We start from the raw sequence: 20,668 nt of genomic DNA on the forward strand, positions 1-20,668 counted from the left end.
ATTCTGTTCAAAATGAGTAAAGCAATTCATACTGTATGTGTCCAGTATGTGTAATAGTGATGCTGAAGTGAGGAACTGGGCTCTTTTCACTTCCTGTTGTAGTGCCTTGGGTCTAGAAGTCAGGGTAGCCAGTTAAGAAAAAAACTCTTCTAAATTAACTGGTGGTTAGTGTTATGTCTAGGAGAAATTCAGAGACTACTGACACCCCATTTTCTCACCATAGACAGAATCTTGTTACTGAGATATGCAACGTTTAATTTCAGCTTGTTCCTCACCAATGGTATTCTTCAACTGCTCAGAGGCCAGCCCAGGATCTACAGGCTCTGAGTGCCAGAAAAGCTGTAACACGCTAGACATGGCCTGTGTGAGTAATGGAGTTATGTGAAGAGGACATACCATAATAATAATATAATGATGGCGCTATTATAAATACATAAGAACAATTTAAAGTCGTGATAATTACAGATATTGATGTTGCATGTGAAGTGTGTATACTAAGAGTAAACCATTCCACAACAGATCAGCACAGAGTGCATTTCAGGCTGCATGTGTCCCTCTGGGCTTTTATCTGATGGAAAAGGAAACTGCATCAAGGAAGACCTTTGCCCTTGTGTTCATAACAGTATTCTTTACCAACCAGGAGATACCATCAATATTGATTGCAATACCTGGTAAAGAGATCCTAGTTTTCATATTATCTATGTATAGATATTGCCTAATTTGTTAGCCAAAAGGGTTAACCTTGCATTCACTGAATTCAGCTTTAGTTTTGGCTTTATTTTATATTTCTGAATTTTATATTTTAAAAAAGGTGCAAAAATCAAAGTTTCTGTTTCTATTTTGAATACAGCTCATGCAAAAATAGGAAGTGGCAGTGCACTACAGACTTGTGCCATGGAACCTGTGCAACTTATGGTGATGGACATTATACCACATTTGATGGCAAAAGATACATTTTTGATGGAAATTGTGAATATACCCTTGTCAAAGTAAGTAAATAACAACCCATTAACAATGCACTGAGTACTTTTATTTTCATGTTCATAAATTAAAACATCACATTAATGGTAAAGGAATCAGCCCAAAATTGATTGAATTGATAAAAATGATAGAATACAATTTTTGGCATGATCAGGATCACTGTGGTCATAGCAATACCAGTGGCACTTTTAGAGTCATCTCTGAAAACCTTCCCTGTGGAACCACTGGTACCACCTGCTCAAAGGCAGTCAAGCTCTTCCTGGGGGTAAGAGTTGGCTTACTTCTGCTGTAGTGCATACTGAGTTACACAATTAGTATTTAGCATAGTGACACTAAATACCTAATTAACTAACTTCCTTCTTTCAGAGTAATGAGATCATACTAACAGATGGAGGCTATCAAGTTATCCAAAGAGATGGAGGAGATGGAATTCCCTACCAGATCATGTTTATGGGAATTTATTTGGTGATTGAGGCTAAAAATGGCCTTATTCTTATGTGGGACCAAAAGACCAGTATATTCATCAAGCTTAGTCCAGAATTCAAGGTGATATTTTAGAACAGAACAGAAATATGAACCGTTATTATAATTATTAAGATTATTCTGCTCTGCCCAGAAACAATGATCCAGTATTTTCTAAACTTTGCATTTATTTTGACTTCTCATGACAGGGTGCTGTTTGTGGTCTCTGTGGAAATTATGATGGGAATGCAAACAATGACTTCACCTTAAGAAATCAGGGAGTGGTAAATAATGCCTTAGATTTTGGAAACAGCTGGAAACAGTCTTCAAGCTGTCCTGATTCTACCAACATCAGCAACCCCTGTTTCTATAACCTGTACCGCCAAGCTTGGGCCCAGAAACAATGTAGCATCATTATGGGTGAAGGTTTTACAACCTGCCACACTCAAGTAAGTTATTTTAATTGCTATTTTTTTATCAGACTAAGTTGTTTTTTAGTTTGCTGATTTTTATTTTTGCATGCATTAAATTGTTGATTTTATGCATTTTCCTGACAAGGTGGATGCAGCTCCTTTCTATGATGCTTGTGTGAGAGATACATGTGCTTGTGATACTGGTGGAGATTGTGAGTGTTACTGCACTGCTGTAGCTGCATACGCAAAAGCCTGTATTGAGGCTGGAGTCTGTGTTTCTTGGAGAACCCCTAAAGTCTGCCGTAAGTCACTTAATAGAATTTAGTGTTGCTGGACAACAGGAACAATATAATTAAAAAATCATTTCAACGTAAAATTATATTGTTCTTCCAGCATTGTTCTGTGACTACTACAACTCTCCTCATGAGTGTGAGTGGCACTACAAGGCTTGTGGCGTCCCCTGTATGAAGACCTGCAGGAACCCCTCTGGGAATTGTTCTAGTCAGATACCACCCCTGGAAGGTATACAAATTATTTTTAGATTAATTAACAGCTAAAACTGATTAACAGATAGACTTTAAAATGCAAACAATTAACTATGAAAGAGTGAAAGCAGGTGAGATTATTACATTTAATTGTTTTCATGTTTGATCTGTAAAATTTATTTAATAATCATCTCTGATCCACTGATCAGAGTAAACAGAAAAAAATAGAGAGGGAGAGAAAAAATACTCTGTAAACTCTGTAAAACCTAATACACAAAACGTATAAAGAACAGGTGTAGCTGGGGGTTGAACCCCCATGAACCATTTTATGATAGTTCCTTATTTTTAATAATGGATTTTCAAAGATCACATACAGTGCACGCTTCAGATAATGAAATGACATCTTTTTTTAGCATAATATATTTTGTGACAGAATTTAACCTAATTTAATACAGTTTTCTCAAATATTATACATTAGGTATCTGTGTCTTAATTAAAAGTAGTTACACAACAGTTTTTTAAAATTATGCTTCAGTTACCTTTACTAACCATGTAACATTCTTTACCAACATTCTTTTAATTATCCCCAACATTCTACAAAATGTGTAATTTATTTAATGAATTTGTAAAGGCAAAAAGAAAAAAAATTACTCTGTAAGAAAGGCAGCTACCTACATGGGACTCAAACTCAAGTCTGACAGGAGGTACCCATGAGCTTCTAACCACCACACCAACAAGCCAGCTCTTTAGCACAGTGGCCAGAACACCCATTTAACCTTCATAAGTGATGGTCTTCTGTCTTCCCTTATTTTTTCCAGACCTGAATATATGTTCAATCAATGTTGTGGGAGATAAGCTTTGGAACTGCATCAGGATAGTCAGTAAATTAAAAAAAAAAAACTATTATTTTACTGCTCAAAAGAACAGTCATTTAAACACTTAAATACTACTTGATAGCTAAAACCACCAATCTGCAATGAAATGCAACAAAAAGATGAACTTGTCGTTTATTACACATAATATCTACAGCATCACATTTAATAAGCACATTTTCACACAAAACATAGTATCACATTTTATATGCACATTTTCATCAACAAATTACTAAACCTTTTTTTAAAAGATAGTTTAATGTACTAAGTACTCATATTAAAATATTGTACACACACACACACACACACACACACACACATATACATATATATATATATATATATATATATATATATATATATATATATATATATATATATATATATATATATATATATATAGCTTCAATTCAGCTAATTCATTTTGAGAAATTCTTGTGCAATTTACATGTGTGAGCAACCATTTTGAATTGTACATATAGTAAGCACATTTACAGTACACTAATTTCCCTGTAAGGGGCATAACACATTCCAACGAAATGAAATAGATGTCTCTGGCATTTCGTTAGATGAGAAAATCCAATCCTCCCAAACATGTGCGTCATATTTGATACACATGGCATTTCAAGGTTAATTTATAGTATAATTCAATAATATCCTGTTATACATTTTACATTTTTGCAATGTTTACATATAAATTGTCTGAAAATATGTTCTAGTATATTTGTTACATGCCTGTAATTTTTTTGAGAGTTAATAATTGATTGATAATATGATTGTGTAACATCCATTAAATAAAAAAAATCGTCTGTTAAACTACTGGAAAAAAAAACCATGCTGGTGATTAGTCAAAACATGGTGTAGAATGGAACCACATTTTGCTGTTTAACTAATTTAAATGACAATATTTGTTGACACACGTTTGTTTCTTCAGGCTGTTATCCCATTTGTCCTGCTGATCAGCCATACTTTCACGAGGACAAAATGAAATGTGTGGTGAAAGAAAACTGCGGTTGCTATGACCAGCAAGGGAAGCATTATAGCAATGGAGAGGACGTCCCCACTACAGAAAACTGTCAGATATGGTATGTTTATACTTGATACCAGAACATAATTATTAAATTTTTGTTTTATTCTTATTTCATGAACATAAGCTAACATAAAGGACTTTGAATTGCATTTTAAATGAATGTATTTGGTCTCCTATGAATAAAGCATTTTCCAAGATATGTTACAATGGTGGTGTTTAAACTAATGATCTTATGTTAGATCTTTATGCTATTATTATTAGCAATTTAATAATTGTTATTATTATTAACTATAAATAAAAAACAATTTTTGTATTGCATGAAGCCATTGCAATTCTATGAAAATCAACTGCAAAACAGATGTAAAAGGTAAGTGACATTTCAAAATTATCTTTAAGTTAAAACTAGCTGTTAATTAGTTTAAGAACTAACTTCACTTCTGACTTTGCAGCTTGTACCTGTACATATGATGGAAAAACATATCCATATGGACACACAATCTATAACACTACAGATGGTCTTGGCAACTGTATAACAGCTATCTGTAAAGAGAATGGAAAAACAAAAAGACAACTATATCCTTGTCCTACATCTCTACCACCAACATTTATTTCAACAACTACATTTAATTTTTCCACAAGTGTACCAGGTAAATGCTACAATTTGAGATATCTTTACTGTGGATATATATTACTGTGCTGAAACTTTTGTGTGAGCCACAACTTTTATTTTTATTTTTGTTCTTGCTCAGCCATTTGACCAGGGACACATTAAATCAGAATTAATTTTTTTACCAATACAAATCAAATTTACAGCTTGATATGTTTTGTACTACTCACCTTAGAACATAATAGAATATAACAGAAATACAGTAGGTGACATAGAGATTGAACAGGGTAATTTCTTTTTAAATCACTCTAGCTATGGAAAGTTTGACACCAGGCACTAACTGGCAAAAATGGTATTTAACAGAAAAAAATTACTTTTTAAAATAACTACAATATCCTGTATCCTTTAATTTCAATCATTCATTTGGATGTAGTTCAAGTAGCGTTAACAGGTCAGAGATAAAATTGTGAATGAGTAGCAGAACACTCAGTCATGTCACCAAGATATTAGCTATAATAAGCAATTTAAGATAGCAAAGCTATTGCAACTAACCAGCTATGCGATGAAACAGAATTCTAACTCATTTAGTTAAACTATGCCTTTCCAAGAGAGCACAAGAGCATTTAGTATAGATATTTTTTTACAAAGCATTAATAAATGATTAAAAAGAATGCATTTCTAATGTATGTATATAAAATCAAAGACTAAAATGTGTATAAACATTACAGTTTGAAGGCCATTGCATTAAAGGACACAAGACATATAAAATTATAGTATATAACATAACATAAGCTATGTTACTCATTAGCAGATCTTACTTATTTTCTCAAATCTAAATTTAAAAAACAGATACTGGCATTTATACAGGTCAAAAGTTAATCAGAATACATACTATGTCACATCAAAATATGAATCATATACAGCAAAATTGCTGACAAGAAAGACGAGGAAATGTAAATGCAATGTCAATCAATGCAAGCAATGTCAATCAATGACACTATTTCACCTATTCTTTAGTCATATTTGAGTTATATATCCCCAGAGGTTTGGGAGAAAGACCATATCTGAAACTCCTACCACCTAGCAAAATTCCAATATATATTCCCAATTTCTATTCTGACCTTCATTTCTAAGTTTTATACCCCACAACCTTTCTCTGCTCCCCAATTCTCCTTACTCTGAAAGAAGCTGGCTGACCCTGAACCTGTGCTCCTATATCTCAGTTTTATAGGAAAAGGGGTCTGGCCTTCTAATACAAAGCAAAAGCCACCCTGAATTTCAGTCCAAGTTCTCAGAGTTCTTTTCCTCCTTCCAGAATTCACATCCTCACATTAAACTCTCTTTAAACTGTAACCAACTGAGGTTTGCACTCAGAAACAATGCAATAGAAAAAGGCAAGGCTAAAAAAGATTAAAAAGAAGGGGTTACATTAGGAAGAGAAAGTTTGGTTTAGGTTAATAAGTGTGTAATAGCATACAACATTCTGAATGCCATGTAAATTATTCATTTTTCAGTGTCAACTATAGAGCCTGGTACTACAACAACACCACAACCAACAACATTTGGGCCACCTCAGACTACATGTCACAAATCATGTGAATGGTCACAATGGTTTGACACAACATTCCCTACCCCTGGTCTTAATGGAGGTGACTCTGAGACATACAAAAATATTAGGGCAGCTGGCTACAAAATCTGTGATGACCCAAGCAAAATACAGTGTCAAGCTGAAAAGTATCCAAATAAAAGCATAAATGAAGTTGGACAAGTTGCTGAATGTAATGTGAACATAGGATTGATATGTAAGAACAAAGAACAAACTGGCCCTTTTCCATTATGTCTCAACTACCAAATACGAGTTTATTGCTGTGACAACAGGCATTGTATAACAAAGGAACCAAAACAATCAACAACTACAAAAAAGGTAACAACTCACATACCACAGCACTGTAAAGTCTGCTCCTGGACACCATGGATGAATGTTGACTATCCTGAATATGGGCCAAATGGAGGTGACAATGAAACAATAAACAATATAATTAAGTCTGGACGCTACAAAGTATGTAAAAAACCAGTTGAAGTCAAATGTCAAGCAGTGCGCTATCCAGGTGTGAAATTATCGGAATTACACCAAAATGTTACATGCACTAACTCTGGTCTAATTTGTGAGAATAAATATCAAACTCTAATATGTCTTGATTATGAAATAAAAGCCAAATGTTGTCAAGCCATAGAATGTACAACAACAACAACAACAACAACAACGGTATCTTCACCAAAAACAAAATCTACATCTACAACAACAAAATCTCCAGAAACAAGTTCAGTTACTACCACTGCCACTCAGACCACATCTTCACCAACCACAGCCAAAAAAACACCTTTACCAACAAGCTCAACTTCCACAACAACAACAACAACTGCACCTTTGCCAACAGCTACCCCAACAACAGGAAGATGCACCAAGTCATGCATTTGGTCAGATTGGATGGACTTTGGACCTCCTACAACAGGTCCCAATGGTGGTGAAATAGTACCAATTAAAAGGATAACTGACATTTATCCTAACATCTGTTCCAGTCCAACCAAAGTTGAATGCAGAGCAAAACTCTTTCCGACACTGCCTCTTTCAGAAATAGGACAGGATGTGATTTGTAATGCACAGAATGGATTGATATGTCTGAACCAAAACCAGGGTCTTCAACAGCAATGCTTTGATTATGAGATTAGAGTACTCTGTTGTGAAACAAATTGTCCAACATCTGGTACCAGTCCTACAACAATCACAACAACAACAAACACACAATCTTCATCAAAAACTACATCCACAACAACATCTACAACAACAACAAAATCTCCAGCAACAAGTTCAATTACTACCACTACCACTATGACCACATCTTCACCAACCACAGCCAAAAAAACACCTTTACCAACAAGCTCAACAACAATGCTGTCTTCACCAAAAACATCTACAACAACACCACAACCAACAACTTTTGGGCCACCTCAGACTACATGTCACAAATCATGTGAATGGTCACAATGGTTTGACACAACATTCCCTACCCCTGGTCTTAATGGAGGTGACTCTGAGACATACAAAAATATTAGGGCAGCTGGCTACAAAATCTGTGATGACCCAAGCAAAATACAGTGTCAAGCTGAAAAGTATCCAAATAAAAGCATAAATGAAGTTGGACAAGTTGCTGAATGTAATGTGAACATAGGATTGATATGTAAGAACAAAGAACAAACTGGCCCTTTTCCATTATGTCTCAACTACCAAATACGAGTTTATTGCTGTGACAACAGGCATTGTATAACAAAGGAACCAAAACAATCAACAACTACAAAAAAGGTAACAACTCACATACCACAGCACTGTAAAGTCTGCTCCTGGACACCATGGATGAATGTTGACTATCCTGAATATGGGCCAAATGGAGGTGACAATGAAACAATAAACAATATAATTAAGTCTGGACGCTACAAAGTATGTAAAAAACCAGTTGAAGTCAAATGTCAAGCAGTGCGCTATCCAGGTGTGAAATTATCGGAATTACACCAAAATGTTACATGCACTAACTCTGGTCTAATTTGTGAGAATAAATATCAAACTCTAATATGTCTTGATTATGAAATAAAAGCCAAATGTTGTCAAGACATAGAATGTACAACAACAACAACAACGGTATCTTCACCAAAAACAAAATCTACAACATCTACAACAACAAAATCTCCAGAAACAAGTTCAGTTACTACCACTGCCACTCAGACCACATCTTCACCAACCACAGCCAAAAAAACACCTTTACCAACAAGCTCAACAACAATGCTGTCTTCACCAAAAACAACATCTACAACAACATCCACAACAAAACCAACACCCCCAGAAACAACCGTAATTACTACCACTGCCACTCAGATGACATCTGAACTAACCACAACCAAAAAAACACCTTTACCAACAAGTTCAACTTCCACAACCACAACAACAACTGCACCTTTGCCAACACCTACCCCAACAAGAGGAATATGCAATAAGTCATGCATTTGGTCAGATTGGATGGACTTTGGCCCTCCTACAACAGGTCCCAACGGTGGTGAAATAGTACCAATTAAAAGGATAACTGACATTTATCCTAACATCTGTTCCAGTCCAACTGAAGTGGAATGCAGAGCAAAACTCTTTCCGACGCTGCCTCTTTCAGAGATAGGACAGGATGTGGTTTGTAATGCACAGAATGGACTGATATGTCTGAACCAAAACCAGGGACTTCAACAGCAATGCTTTGACTATGAGATTAGAGTACTCTGCTGTGAAACAAATTGTCCAACAAGTGGTACCAGCCCTACAACAACAACAACAAGAACAACACTATCTTCACCAAAAACAACATCTACAACAACACCCACCACAAAACCAACACCTCCAGAAACAACCTCAATTAGTACCACTGCCACTCAGACGACATTTGAACCAACCACAACCAAAAAAACACCTTTACCAACAAGCTCAACTTCCACAACAATTACAACCACACCTAAACAAACACCTACCCCAACAACAGGAAAATGCACCAAGTCATGCATTTGGTCAGATTGGATGGACTTTGGTCCTCCTACAACAGGTCCCAACAGTGGTGAAATAGTACCAATTAAAAGGATAACTGACATTTATCCTAACATCTGTTCCAGTCCAACCAATGTTGAATGCAGAGCAAAACTCTTTCCGACACTGCCTCTTTCAGAAATAGGACAGGATGTGATTTGTAATGCACAGAATGGATTGATATGTCTCAACCAAAACCAGGGTCTTCAACAGCAATGCTTTGATTATGAGATTAGAGTACTCTGTTGTGAAACAAATTGTCCAACATCTGGTACCAGTCCTACAACAATCACAACAACAACAAACACACAATCTTCATCAAAAACTACATCCACAACAACATCTACAACAACAACAAAATCTCCAGCAACAAGTTCAATTACTACCACTACCACTATGACCACATCTTCACCAACCACAGCCAAAAAAACACCTTTACCAACAAGCTCAACAACAATGCTGTCTTCACCAAAAACATCTACAACAACATCCACCACAAAACCAACACCCCCAGAAACAACCGTAATTACTACCACTGCCACTCAGACGACATCTTCACCAACCACAACCAAAAAAACACCTTTACCAACAAGCTCAACAACAATGCTGTCTTCACCAAAAACAACATCTACAACAACATCCACAACAAAACCAACACCCCCAGAAACAACCGTAATTACTACCACTGCCACTCAGACGACATCTGAACCAACCACAACCAAAAAAACACCTTTACCAACAAGCTCAACTTCCACAACAACAACAACAACTGCACCTTTGCCAACACCTACCCCAACAAGAGAAAGATGCACTAAATCATGCATTTGGTCAGATTGGATGGACTTTGGCCCTGCTACAACAGGTCCCAACGGTGGTGAAATAGTACCAATTAAAAGGATAACTGACATTTATCCTAACATCTGTTCCAGTCCAACCAAAGTTGAATGCAGAGCAAAACTCTTTCCGACACTGCCTCTTTCAGAAATAGGACAGGATGTGATTTGTAATGCACAGAATGGATTGATATGTCTGAACCAAAACCAGGGTCTTCAACAGCAATGCTTTGATTATGAGATTAGAGTACTCTGTTGTGAAACAAATTGTCCAACATCTGGTACCAGTCCTACAACAATCACAACAACAACAAACACACAATCTTCATCAAAAACTACATCCACAACAACATCTACAACAACAACAAAATCTCCAGCAACAAGTTCAATTACTACCACTACCACTATGACCACATCTTCACCAACCACAGCCAAAAAAACACCTTTACCAACAAGCTCAACAACAATGCTGTCTTCACCAAAAACATCTACAACAACATCCACCACAAAACCAACACCCCCAGAAACAACCGTAATTACTACCACTGCCACTCAGACGACATCTTCACCAACCACAACCAAAAAAACACCTTTACCAACAAGCTCAACAACAATGCTGTCTTCACCAAAAACAACATCTACAACAACATCCACAACAAAACCAACACCCCCAGAAACAACCGTAATTACTACCACTGCCACTCAGACGACATCTGAACCAACCACAACCAAAAAAACACCTTTACCAACAAGCTCAACTTCCACAACAACAACAACAACTGCACCTTTGCCAACACCTACCCCAACAAGAGAAAGATGCACTAAATCATGCATTTGGTCAGATTGGATGGACTTTGGCCCTCCTACAACAGGTCCCAACGGTGGTGAAATAGTACCAATTAAAAGGATAACTGACATTTATCCTAACATCTGTTCCAGTCCAACCAAAGTTGAATGCAGAGCAAAACTCTTTCCGACACTGCCTCTTTCAGAAATAGGACAGGATGTGATTTGTAATGCACAGAATGGATTGATATGTCTGAACCAAAACCAGGGTCTTCAACAGCAATGCTTTGATTATGAGATTAGAGTACTCTGTTGTGAAACAAATTGTCCAACATCTGGTACCAGTCCTACAACAATCACAACAACAACAAACACACAATCTTCATCAAAAACTACATCCACAACAACATCTACAACAACAACAAAATCTCCAGCAACAAGTTCAATTACTACCACTACCACTATGACCACATCTTCACCAACCACAGCCAAAAAAACACCTTTACCAACAAGCTCAACAACAATGCTGTCTTCACCAAAAACATCTACAACAACATCCACCACAAAACCAACACCCCCAGAAACAACCGTAATTACTACCACTGCCACTCAGACGACATCTTCACCAACCACAACCAAAAAAACACCTTTACCAACAAGCTCAACAACAATGCTGTCTTCACCAAAAACAACATCTACAACAACATCCACCACAAAACCAACAGCCCCAGAAACAACCGTAATTACTACCACTGCCACTCAGACGACATCTGAACCAACCACAACCAAAAAAACACCTTTACCAACAAGCTCAACAACAATTCTGTCTTCACCAAAAACAACATCTACAACAACATCCACAACAAAACCAACACCCCCAGAAACAACCGTAATTACTACCACTGCCACTCAGACGACATCTGAACCAACCACAACCAAAAAAACACCTTTACCAACAAGCTCAACTTCCACAACAACAACAACAACTGCACCTTTGCCAACACCTACCCCAACAAGAGAAAGATGCACTAAATCATGCATTTGGTCAGATTGGATGGACTTTGGCCCTCCTACAACAGATCCCAACGGTGGTGAAATAGTACCAATTAAAAGGATAACTGACATTTATCCTAACATCTGTTCCAGTCCAACCAAAGTTGAATGCAGAGCAAAACTCTTTCCGACACTGCCTCTTTCAGAAATAGGACAGGATGTGATTTGTAATGCACAGAATGGATTGATATGTCTGAACCAAAACCAGGGTCTTCAACAGCAATGCTTTGACTATGAGATTAGAGTACTCTGTTGTGAAACAAATTGTCCAACAAGTGGTACCAGTCCTACAACAACAACAACAAGAACAACACTGTCTTCACCAAAAACAACATCTACAACAACACCCCCCACAAAACCAACACCTCCAGAAACAACCTCAATTACTACCACTGCCACTCAGACGACATCTGAACCAACCACAACCAAAAAAACACCTTTACCAACAAGCTCAACTTCCACAACAACAACAACAACTGCACCTTTGCCAACACCTACCCCAACAAGAGAAAGATGCACTAAATCATGCATTTGGTCAGATTGGATGGACTTTGGCCCTCCTACAACAGGTCCCAACGGTGGTGAAATAGTACCAATTAAAAGGATAACTGACATTTATCCTAACATCTGTTCCAGTCCAACCAATGTTGAATGCAGAGCAAAACTCTTTCCGACACTGCCTCTTTCAGAAATAGGACAGGATGTGATTTGTAATGCACAGAATGGATTGATATGTCTGAACCAAAACCAGGGTCTTCAACAGCAATGCTTTGATTATGAGATTAGAGTACTCTGTTGTGAAACAAATTGTCCAACATCTGGTACCAGTCCTACAACAATCACAACAACAACAAACACACAATCTTCATCAAAAACTACATCCACAACAACATCTACAACAACAACAAAATCTCCAGCAACAAGTTCAATTACTACCACTACCACTATGACCACATCTTCACCAACCACAGCCAAAAAAACACCTTTACCAACAAGCTCAACAACAATGCTGTCTTCACCAAAAACATCTACAACATCCACCACAAAACCAACACCCCCAGAAACAACCGTAATTACTACCACTGCCACTCAGACGACATCTTCACCAACCACAACCAAAAAAACACCTTTACCAACAAGCTCAACAACAATGCTGTCTTCACCAAAAACAACATCTACAACAACATCCACAACAAAACCAACACCCCCAGAAACAACCGTAATTACTACCACTGCCACTCAGACGACATCTGAACCAACCACAACCAAAAAAACACCTTTACCAACAAGCTCAACTTCCACAACAACAACAACAACTGCACCTTTGCCAACACCTACCCCAACAAGAGAAAGATGCACTAAATCATGCATTTGGTCAGATTGGATGGACTTTGGCCCTCCTACAACAGGTCCCAACGGTGGTGAAATAGTACCAATTAAAAGGATAACTGACATTTATCCTAACATCTGTTCCAGTCCAACCAAAGTTGAATGCAGAGCAAAACTCTTTGCGACACTGCCTCTTTCAGAAATAGGACAGGATGTGGTTTGTAATGCACAGAATGGATTGATATGTCTGAACCAAAACCAGGGTCTTCAACAGCAATGCTTTGATTATGAGATTAGAGTACTCTGTTGTGAAACAAATTGTCCGACATCTGGTACCAGTCCTACAACAATCACAACAACAACAAACACACAATCTTCATCAAAAACTACATCCACAACAACATCTACAACAACAACAAAATCTCCAGCAACAAGTTCAATTACTACCACTACCACTATGACCACATCTTCACCAACCACAGCCAAAAAAACACCTTTACCAACAAGCTCAACAACAATGCTGTCTTCACCAAAAACATCTACAACAACATCCACCACAAAACCAACACCCCCAGAAACAACCGTAATTACTACCACTGCCACTCAGATGACATCTTCACCAACCACAACCAAAAAAACACCTTTACCAACAAGCTCAACAACAATGCTGTCTTCACCAAAAACAACATCTACAACAACATCCACAACAAAACCAACACCCCCAGAAACAACCGTAATTACTACCACTGCCACTCAGACGACATCTGAACCAACCACAACCAAAAAAACACCTTTACCAACAAGCTCAACTTCCACAACAACAACAACAACTGCACCTTTGCCAACACCTACCCCAACAAGAGAAAGATGCACTAAATCATGCATTTGGTCAGATTGGATGGCCTTTGGCCCTCCTACAACAGGTCCCAACGGTGGTGAAATAGTACCAATTAAAAGGATAACTGACATTTATCCTAACATCTGTTCCAGTCCAACCAAAGTTGAATGCAGAGCAAAACTCTTTCCGACACTGCCTCTTTCAGAAATAGGACAGGATGTGATTTGTAATGCACAGAATGGATTGATATGCCTGAACCAAAACCAGGGTCTTCAACAGCAATGCTTTGATTATGAGATTAGAGTACTCTGTTGTGAAACAAATTGTCCAACATCTGGTACCAGTCCTACAACAATCACAACAACAACAAGCACACAATCTTCATCAAAAACTACATCCACAACAACAACAAAATCTCCAGCAACAAGTTCAATTACTACCACTACCACCATGACCACATCTTCACCAACCACAGCCAAAAAAACACCTTTACCAGCAAGCTCAACAACAATGCTGTCTTCACCAAAAACAACATCTACAACAACATCCACCACAAAACCAACACCCCCAGAAACAACCGTAATTACTACCACTGCCACTCAGACGACATCTTCACCAACCACAACCAAAAAAACACCTTTACCAACAAGCTCAACAACAATGCTGTCTTCACCAAAAACATCTACAACATCCACCACAAAACCAACACCCCCAGAAACAACCGTAATTACTACCACTGCCACTCAGACGACATCTTCACCAACCACAACCAAAAAAACACCTTTACCAACAAGCTCAACAACAATGCTGTCTTCACCAAAAACAACATCTACAACAACATCCACAACAAAACCAACACCCCCAGAAACAACCGTAATTACTACCACTGCCACTCAGACGACATCTGAACCAACCACAACCAAAAAAACACCTTTACCAACCAGCTCAACTTCCACAACAACAACAACAACTGCACCTTTGCCAACACCTACCCCAACAAGAGAAAGATGCACTAAATCATGCATTTGGTCAGATTGGATGGACTTTGGCCCTCCTACAACAGGTCCCAACGGTGGTGAAATAGTACCAATTAAAAGGATAACTGACATTTATCCTAACATCTGTTTCAGTCCAACCAATGTTGAATGCAGAGCAAAACTCTTTCCGACACTGCCTCTTTCAGAAATAGGACAGGATGTGGTTTGTAATGCACAGAATGGACTGATATGTCTGAACCAAAACCAGGGACTTCAACAGCAATGCTTTGACTATGAGATTAGAGTACTCTGTTGTGAAACAAATTGTCCAACAAGTGGTACCAGTCCTACAACAACAACAACAAGAACAACACTGTCTTCACCAAAAACAACATCTACAATAACACCCCCCACAAAACCAACACCTCCAGAAACAACCTCAATTACTACCACTGCCACTCAGACGACATCTGAACCAACCACAACCAAAAAAACACCTTTACCAACAAGCTCAACTTCCACAACAACAACAACAACTGCACCTTTGCCAACACCTACCCCAACAAGAGAAAGATGCACTAAATCATGCATTTGGTCAGATTGGATGGACTTTGGCCCTCCTACAACAGGTCCCAACGGTGGTGAAATAGTACCAATTAAAAGGATAACTGACATTTATCCTAACATCTGTTCCAGTCCAACCAATGTTGAATGCAGAGCAAAACTCTTTCCAACACTGCCTCTTTCAGAAATAGTACAGGATGTGATTTGTAATGCACAGAATGGATTGATATGTCTGAACCAAAACCAGGGTCTTCAACAGCAGTGCTTTGATTATGAGATTAGAGTGCTTTGTTGTGAAACAAATTGTCCAACATCTGGTACCAGTCCTACAACAATCACAACAACAACAAACACACAATCTTCATCAAAAACTACATCCACAACAACATCTACAACAACAACAAAATCTCCAGCAACAAGTTCAATTACTACCACTACCACTATGACCACATCTTCACCAACCACAGCCATAAAAACACCTTTACCAACAAGCTCAACAACAATGCTGTCTTCACCAAAAACATCTACAACATCCACCACAAAACCAACACCCCCCAAAACAACCGTAATTACTACCACTGCCACTCAGACGACATCTGAACCAACCACAACCAAAAAAACACCTTTACCAACAAGCTCAACAACAATGCTGTCTTCACCAAAAACAACATCTACAACAACATCCACAACAAAACCAACACCCCCAGAAACAACCGTAATTACTACCACTGCCACTCAGACGACATCTGAACCAACCACAACCAAAAAAACACCTTTACCAACAAGCTCAACAACAATGCTGTCTTCACCAAAAACATCTACAACAACATCCACCACAAAACCAACACCCCCAGAAACAACAGTAATTACTACCACTGCCACTCAGACGACATCTGAACCAACCACAACCAAAAAAACACCTTTACCAACAAGCTCAACAACAATGCTGTCTTCACCAAAAACAACATCTACAACAACATCCACAACAAAACCAACACCCCCAGAAACAACCGTAATTACTACCACTGCCACTCAGACGACATCTGAACCAACCACAACCAAAAAAACACCTTTACCAACAAGCTCAACTTCCACAACAACAACAACAACTGCACCTTTGCCAACACCTACCCCAACAAGAGAAAGATGCACTAAATCATGCATTTGGTCAGATTGGATGGACTTTGGCCCTCCTACAACAGGTCCCAACGGTGGTGAAATAGTACCAATTAAAAGGATAACTGACATTTATCCTAACATCTGTTCCAGTCCAACCAAAGTTGAATGCAGAGCAAAACTCTTTCTGACACTGCCTCTTTCAGAAATAGGACAGGATGTGGTTTGTAATGCACAGAATGGACTGATATGTCTGAACCAAAACCAGGGACTTCAACAGCAATGCTTTGACTATGAGATTAGAGTACTCTGTTGTGAAACAAATTGTCCAACAAGTGGTACCAGTCCTACAACAACAACAACAAGAACAACACTGTCTTCACCAAAAACAACATCTACAACAACACCCCCCACAAAACCAACACCTCCAGAAACAACCTCAATTACTACCACTGCCACTCAGACGACATCTGAACCAACCACAAGCAAAAAAACACCTTTACCAACAAGCTCAACTTCCACAACAACAACAACTGCACCTTTGCCAACACCTACCCCAACAAGAGAAAGATGCACTAAATCATGCATTTGGTCAGATTGGATGGACTTTGGCCCTCCTACAACAGGTCCCAACGGTGGTGAAATAGTACCATTTAAAAGGATAACTGACATTTATCCTAACATCTGTTCCAGTCCAACCAATGTTGAATGCAGAGCAAAACTCTTTCCGACACTGCCTCTTTCAGAAATAGGACAGGATGTGGTTTGTAATGCACAGAATGGATTGATATGTCTGAACCAAAACCAGGGTGTTCAACAGCAATGCTTTGATTATGAGATTAGAGTGCTTTGTTGTGAAACAAATTGTCCAACATCTGGTACCAGTCCTACAACAATCACAACAACAACAAACACACAATCTTCATCAAAAACTACATCCACAACAACATCTACAACAACAACAAAATCTCCAGCAACAAGTTCAATTACTACCACTACCACTATGACCACATCTTCACCAACCACAACCAAAAAAACACCTTTACCAACAAGCTCAACAACAATGCTGTCTTCACCAAAAACAACATCTACAACAACATCCACAACAAAACCAACACCCCCAGAAACAACCGTAATTACTACCACTGCCACTCAGACGACATCTGAACCAACCACAACCAAAAAAACACCTTTACCAACAAGCTCAACTTCCACAACAACAACAACAACTGCACCTTTGCCAACACCTACCCCAACAAGAGAAAGATGCACTAAATCATGCATTTGGTCAGATTGGATGGACTTTGGCCCTCCTACAACAGGTCCCAACGGTGGTGAAATAGTACCAATTAAAAGGATAACTGACATTTATCCTAACATCTGTTCCAGTCCAACCAAAGTTGAATGCAGAGCAAAACTCTTTGCGACACTGCCTCTTTCAGAAATAGGACAGGATGTGGTTTGTAATGCACAGAATGGACTGATATGTCTGAACCAAAACCAGGGACTTCAACAGCAATGCTTTGACTATGAGATTAGAGTACTCTGTTGTGAAACAAATTGTCCAACAAGTGGTACCAGTCCTACAACAACAACAACAAGAACAACACTGTCTTCACCAAAAACAACATCTACAACAACACCCCCCACAAAACCAACACCTCCAGAAACAACCTCAATTACTACCACTGCCACTCAGACGACATCTGAACCAACCACAACCAAAAAAACACCTTTACCAACAAGCTCAACTTCCACAACAACAACAACTGCACCTTTGCCAACACCTACCCCAACAAGAGAAAGATGCACTAAATCATGCATTTGGTCAGATTGGATGGACTTTGGCCCTCCTACAACAGGTCCCAACGGTGGTGAAATAGTACCAATTAAAAGGATAACTGACATTTATCCTAACATCTGTTCCAGTCCAACCAATGTTGAATGCAGAGCAAAACTCTTTCCAACACTGCCTCTTTCAGAAATAGGACAGGATGTGATTTGTAATGCACAGAATGGATTGATATGTCTGAACCAAAACCAGGGTCTTCAACAGCAGTGCTTTGATTATGAGATTAGAGTGCTTTGTTGTGAAACAAATTGTCCAACATCTGGTACCAGTCCTACAACAATCACAACAACAACAAACACACAATCTTCATCAAAAACTACATCCACAACAACATCTACAACAACAACAAAATCTCCAGCAACAAGTTCAATTACTACCACTACCACTATGACCACATCTTCACCAACCACAGCCATAAAAACACCTTTACCAACAAGCTCAACAACAATGCTGTCTTCACCAAAAACATCTACAACATCCACCACAAAACCAACACCCCCAGAAACAACCGTAATTACTACCACTGCCACTCAGACGACATCTTCACCAACCACAACCAAAAAAACACCTTTACCAACAAGCTCAACAACAATGCTGTCTTCACCAAAAACAACATCTACAACAACATCCACAACAAAACCAACACCCCCAGAAACAACCGTAATTACTACCACTGCCACTCAGACGACATCTGAACCAACCACAACCAAAAAAACACCTTTACCAACAAGCTCAACAACAATGCTGTCTTCACCAAAAACATCTACAACAACATCCACCACAAAACCAACACCCCCAGAAACAACCGTAATTACTACCACTGCCACTCAGACGACATCTGAACCAACCACAACCAAAAAAACACCTTTACCAACAAGCTCAACAACAATGCTGTCTTCACCAAAAACAACATCTACAACAACATCCACAACAAAACCAACACCCCCAGAAACAACCGTAATTACTACCACTGCCACTCAGACGACATCTGAACCAACCACAACCAAAAAAACACCTTTACCAACAAGCTCAACTTCCACAACAACAACAACAACTGCACCTTTGCCAACACCTACCCCAACAAGAGAAAGATGCACTAAATCATGCATTTGGTCAGATTGGATGGACTTTGGCCCTCCTACAACAGGTCCCAACGGTGGTGAAATAGTACCAATTAAAAGGATAACTGACATTTATCCTAACATCTGTTCCAGTCCAACCAAAGTTGAATGCAGAGCAAAACTCTTTCTGACACTGCCTCTTTCAGAAATAGGACAGGATGTGGTTTGTAATGCACAGAATGGACTGATATGTCTGAACCAAAACCAGGGACTTCAACAGCAATGCTTTGACTATGAGATTAGAGTACTCTGTTGTGAAACAAATTGTCCAACAAGTGGTACCAGTCCTACAACAACAACAACAAGAACAACACTGTCTTCACCAAAAACAACATCTACAACAACACCCCCCACAAAACCAACACCTCCAGAAACAACCTCAATTACTACCACTGCCACTCAGACGACATCTGAACCAACCACAAGCAAAAAAACACCTTTACCAACAAGCTCAACTTCCACAACAACAACAACTGCACCTTTGCCAACACCTACCCCAACAAGAGAAAGATGCACTAAATCATGCATTTGGTCAGATTGGATGGACTTTGGCCCTCCTACAACAGGTCCCAACGGTGGTGAAATAGTACCAATTAAAAGGATAACTGACATTTATCCTAACATCTGTTCCAGTCCAACCAATGTTGAATGCAGAGCAAAACTCTTTCCGACACTGCCTCTTTCAGAAATAGGACAGGATGTGGTTTGTAATGCACAGAATGGATTGATATGTC

General features: G+C 38.6%; 3 protein-coding genes across 3 annotated transcripts in view; all 3 read left to right on the forward strand.

The window, feature by feature from the left end:
* LOC113586057 (mucin-5B) overlaps nt 1–11,015 on the forward strand; it is a 36,360-nt gene extending 25,345 nt beyond the window's left edge. The window contains exons 21-34 of the mRNA XM_081711688.1: nt 264–364; nt 520–671; nt 851–989; nt 1,136–1,246; nt 1,348–1,527; nt 1,653–1,892; nt 2,002–2,158; nt 2,250–2,378; nt 4,148–4,298; nt 4,567–4,610; nt 4,693–4,890; nt 6,365–7,087; nt 10,012–10,137; nt 10,855–11,015. Coding sequence (XP_081567814.1) covers nt 264–364; nt 520–671; nt 851–989; nt 1,136–1,246; nt 1,348–1,527; nt 1,653–1,892; nt 2,002–2,158; nt 2,250–2,378; nt 4,148–4,298; nt 4,567–4,610; nt 4,693–4,890; nt 6,365–7,087; nt 10,012–10,137; nt 10,855–11,015 — 2,612 coding nt within the window. The remainder of the gene's footprint in view (nt 1–263; nt 365–519; nt 672–850; nt 990–1,135; nt 1,247–1,347; nt 1,528–1,652; nt 1,893–2,001; nt 2,159–2,249; nt 2,379–4,147; nt 4,299–4,566; nt 4,611–4,692; nt 4,891–6,364; nt 7,088–10,011; nt 10,138–10,854) is intronic.
* Nucleotides 11,016–11,145: 130 nt separating this feature from the next.
* LOC145657104 (uncharacterized) lies at nt 11,146–12,551 on the forward strand. Its single transcript, XM_081711689.1, has 2 exons — nt 11,146–11,973; nt 12,414–12,551. The coding sequence occupies exons 1-2, from the start codon at nt 11,146–11,148 to the stop codon at nt 12,549–12,551; spliced, it is 966 nt and encodes a 321-aa protein (XP_081567815.1).
* A 970-nt stretch (nt 12,552–13,521) lies between these two features.
* LOC145657105 (uncharacterized) lies at nt 13,522–19,508 on the forward strand. Its single transcript, XM_081711690.1, has 2 exons — nt 13,522–14,354; nt 19,172–19,508. Exons 1-2 carry the CDS (start codon nt 13,522–13,524, stop codon nt 19,506–19,508), a joined length of 1,170 nt encoding a protein of 389 aa, XP_081567816.1.
* The last annotated feature ends 1,160 nt before the right edge of the window (nt 19,509–20,668 follow it).

The sequence above is a fragment of the Electrophorus electricus genome, chromosome 3 (assembly GCF_041902795.1).
Source record: "Electrophorus electricus isolate QZ-2024a chromosome 3, ASM4190279v1, whole genome shotgun sequence".
Lineage (NCBI taxonomy): Eukaryota > Metazoa > Chordata > Actinopteri > Gymnotiformes > Gymnotidae > Electrophorus > Electrophorus electricus.

What these genes read in the sequence shown, in the direction of transcription:
- LOC145657104 (XM_081711689.1), top strand. Translation starts at nt 11,146, where the DNA reads ATGGACTTTGGCCCTCCTACAACAGGTCCCAACGGTGGTGAAATAGTA. An exon ending in CAACACCCCCAGAAACAACC is followed by an intron (nt 11,974 to 12,413) that starts GTAATTACTACC and finishes TTGTCCAACAAG; the next exon opens with TGGTACCAGTCCTACAACAA.
- LOC145657105 (XM_081711690.1), top strand. Translation starts at nt 13,522, where the DNA reads ATGGACTTTGGCCCTCCTACAACAGGTCCCAACGGTGGTGAAATAGTA. An exon ending in TGCACTAAATCATGCATTTG is followed by an intron (nt 14,355 to 19,171) that starts GTCAGATTGGAT and finishes CAAAATCTCCAG; the next exon opens with CAACAAGTTCAATTACTACC.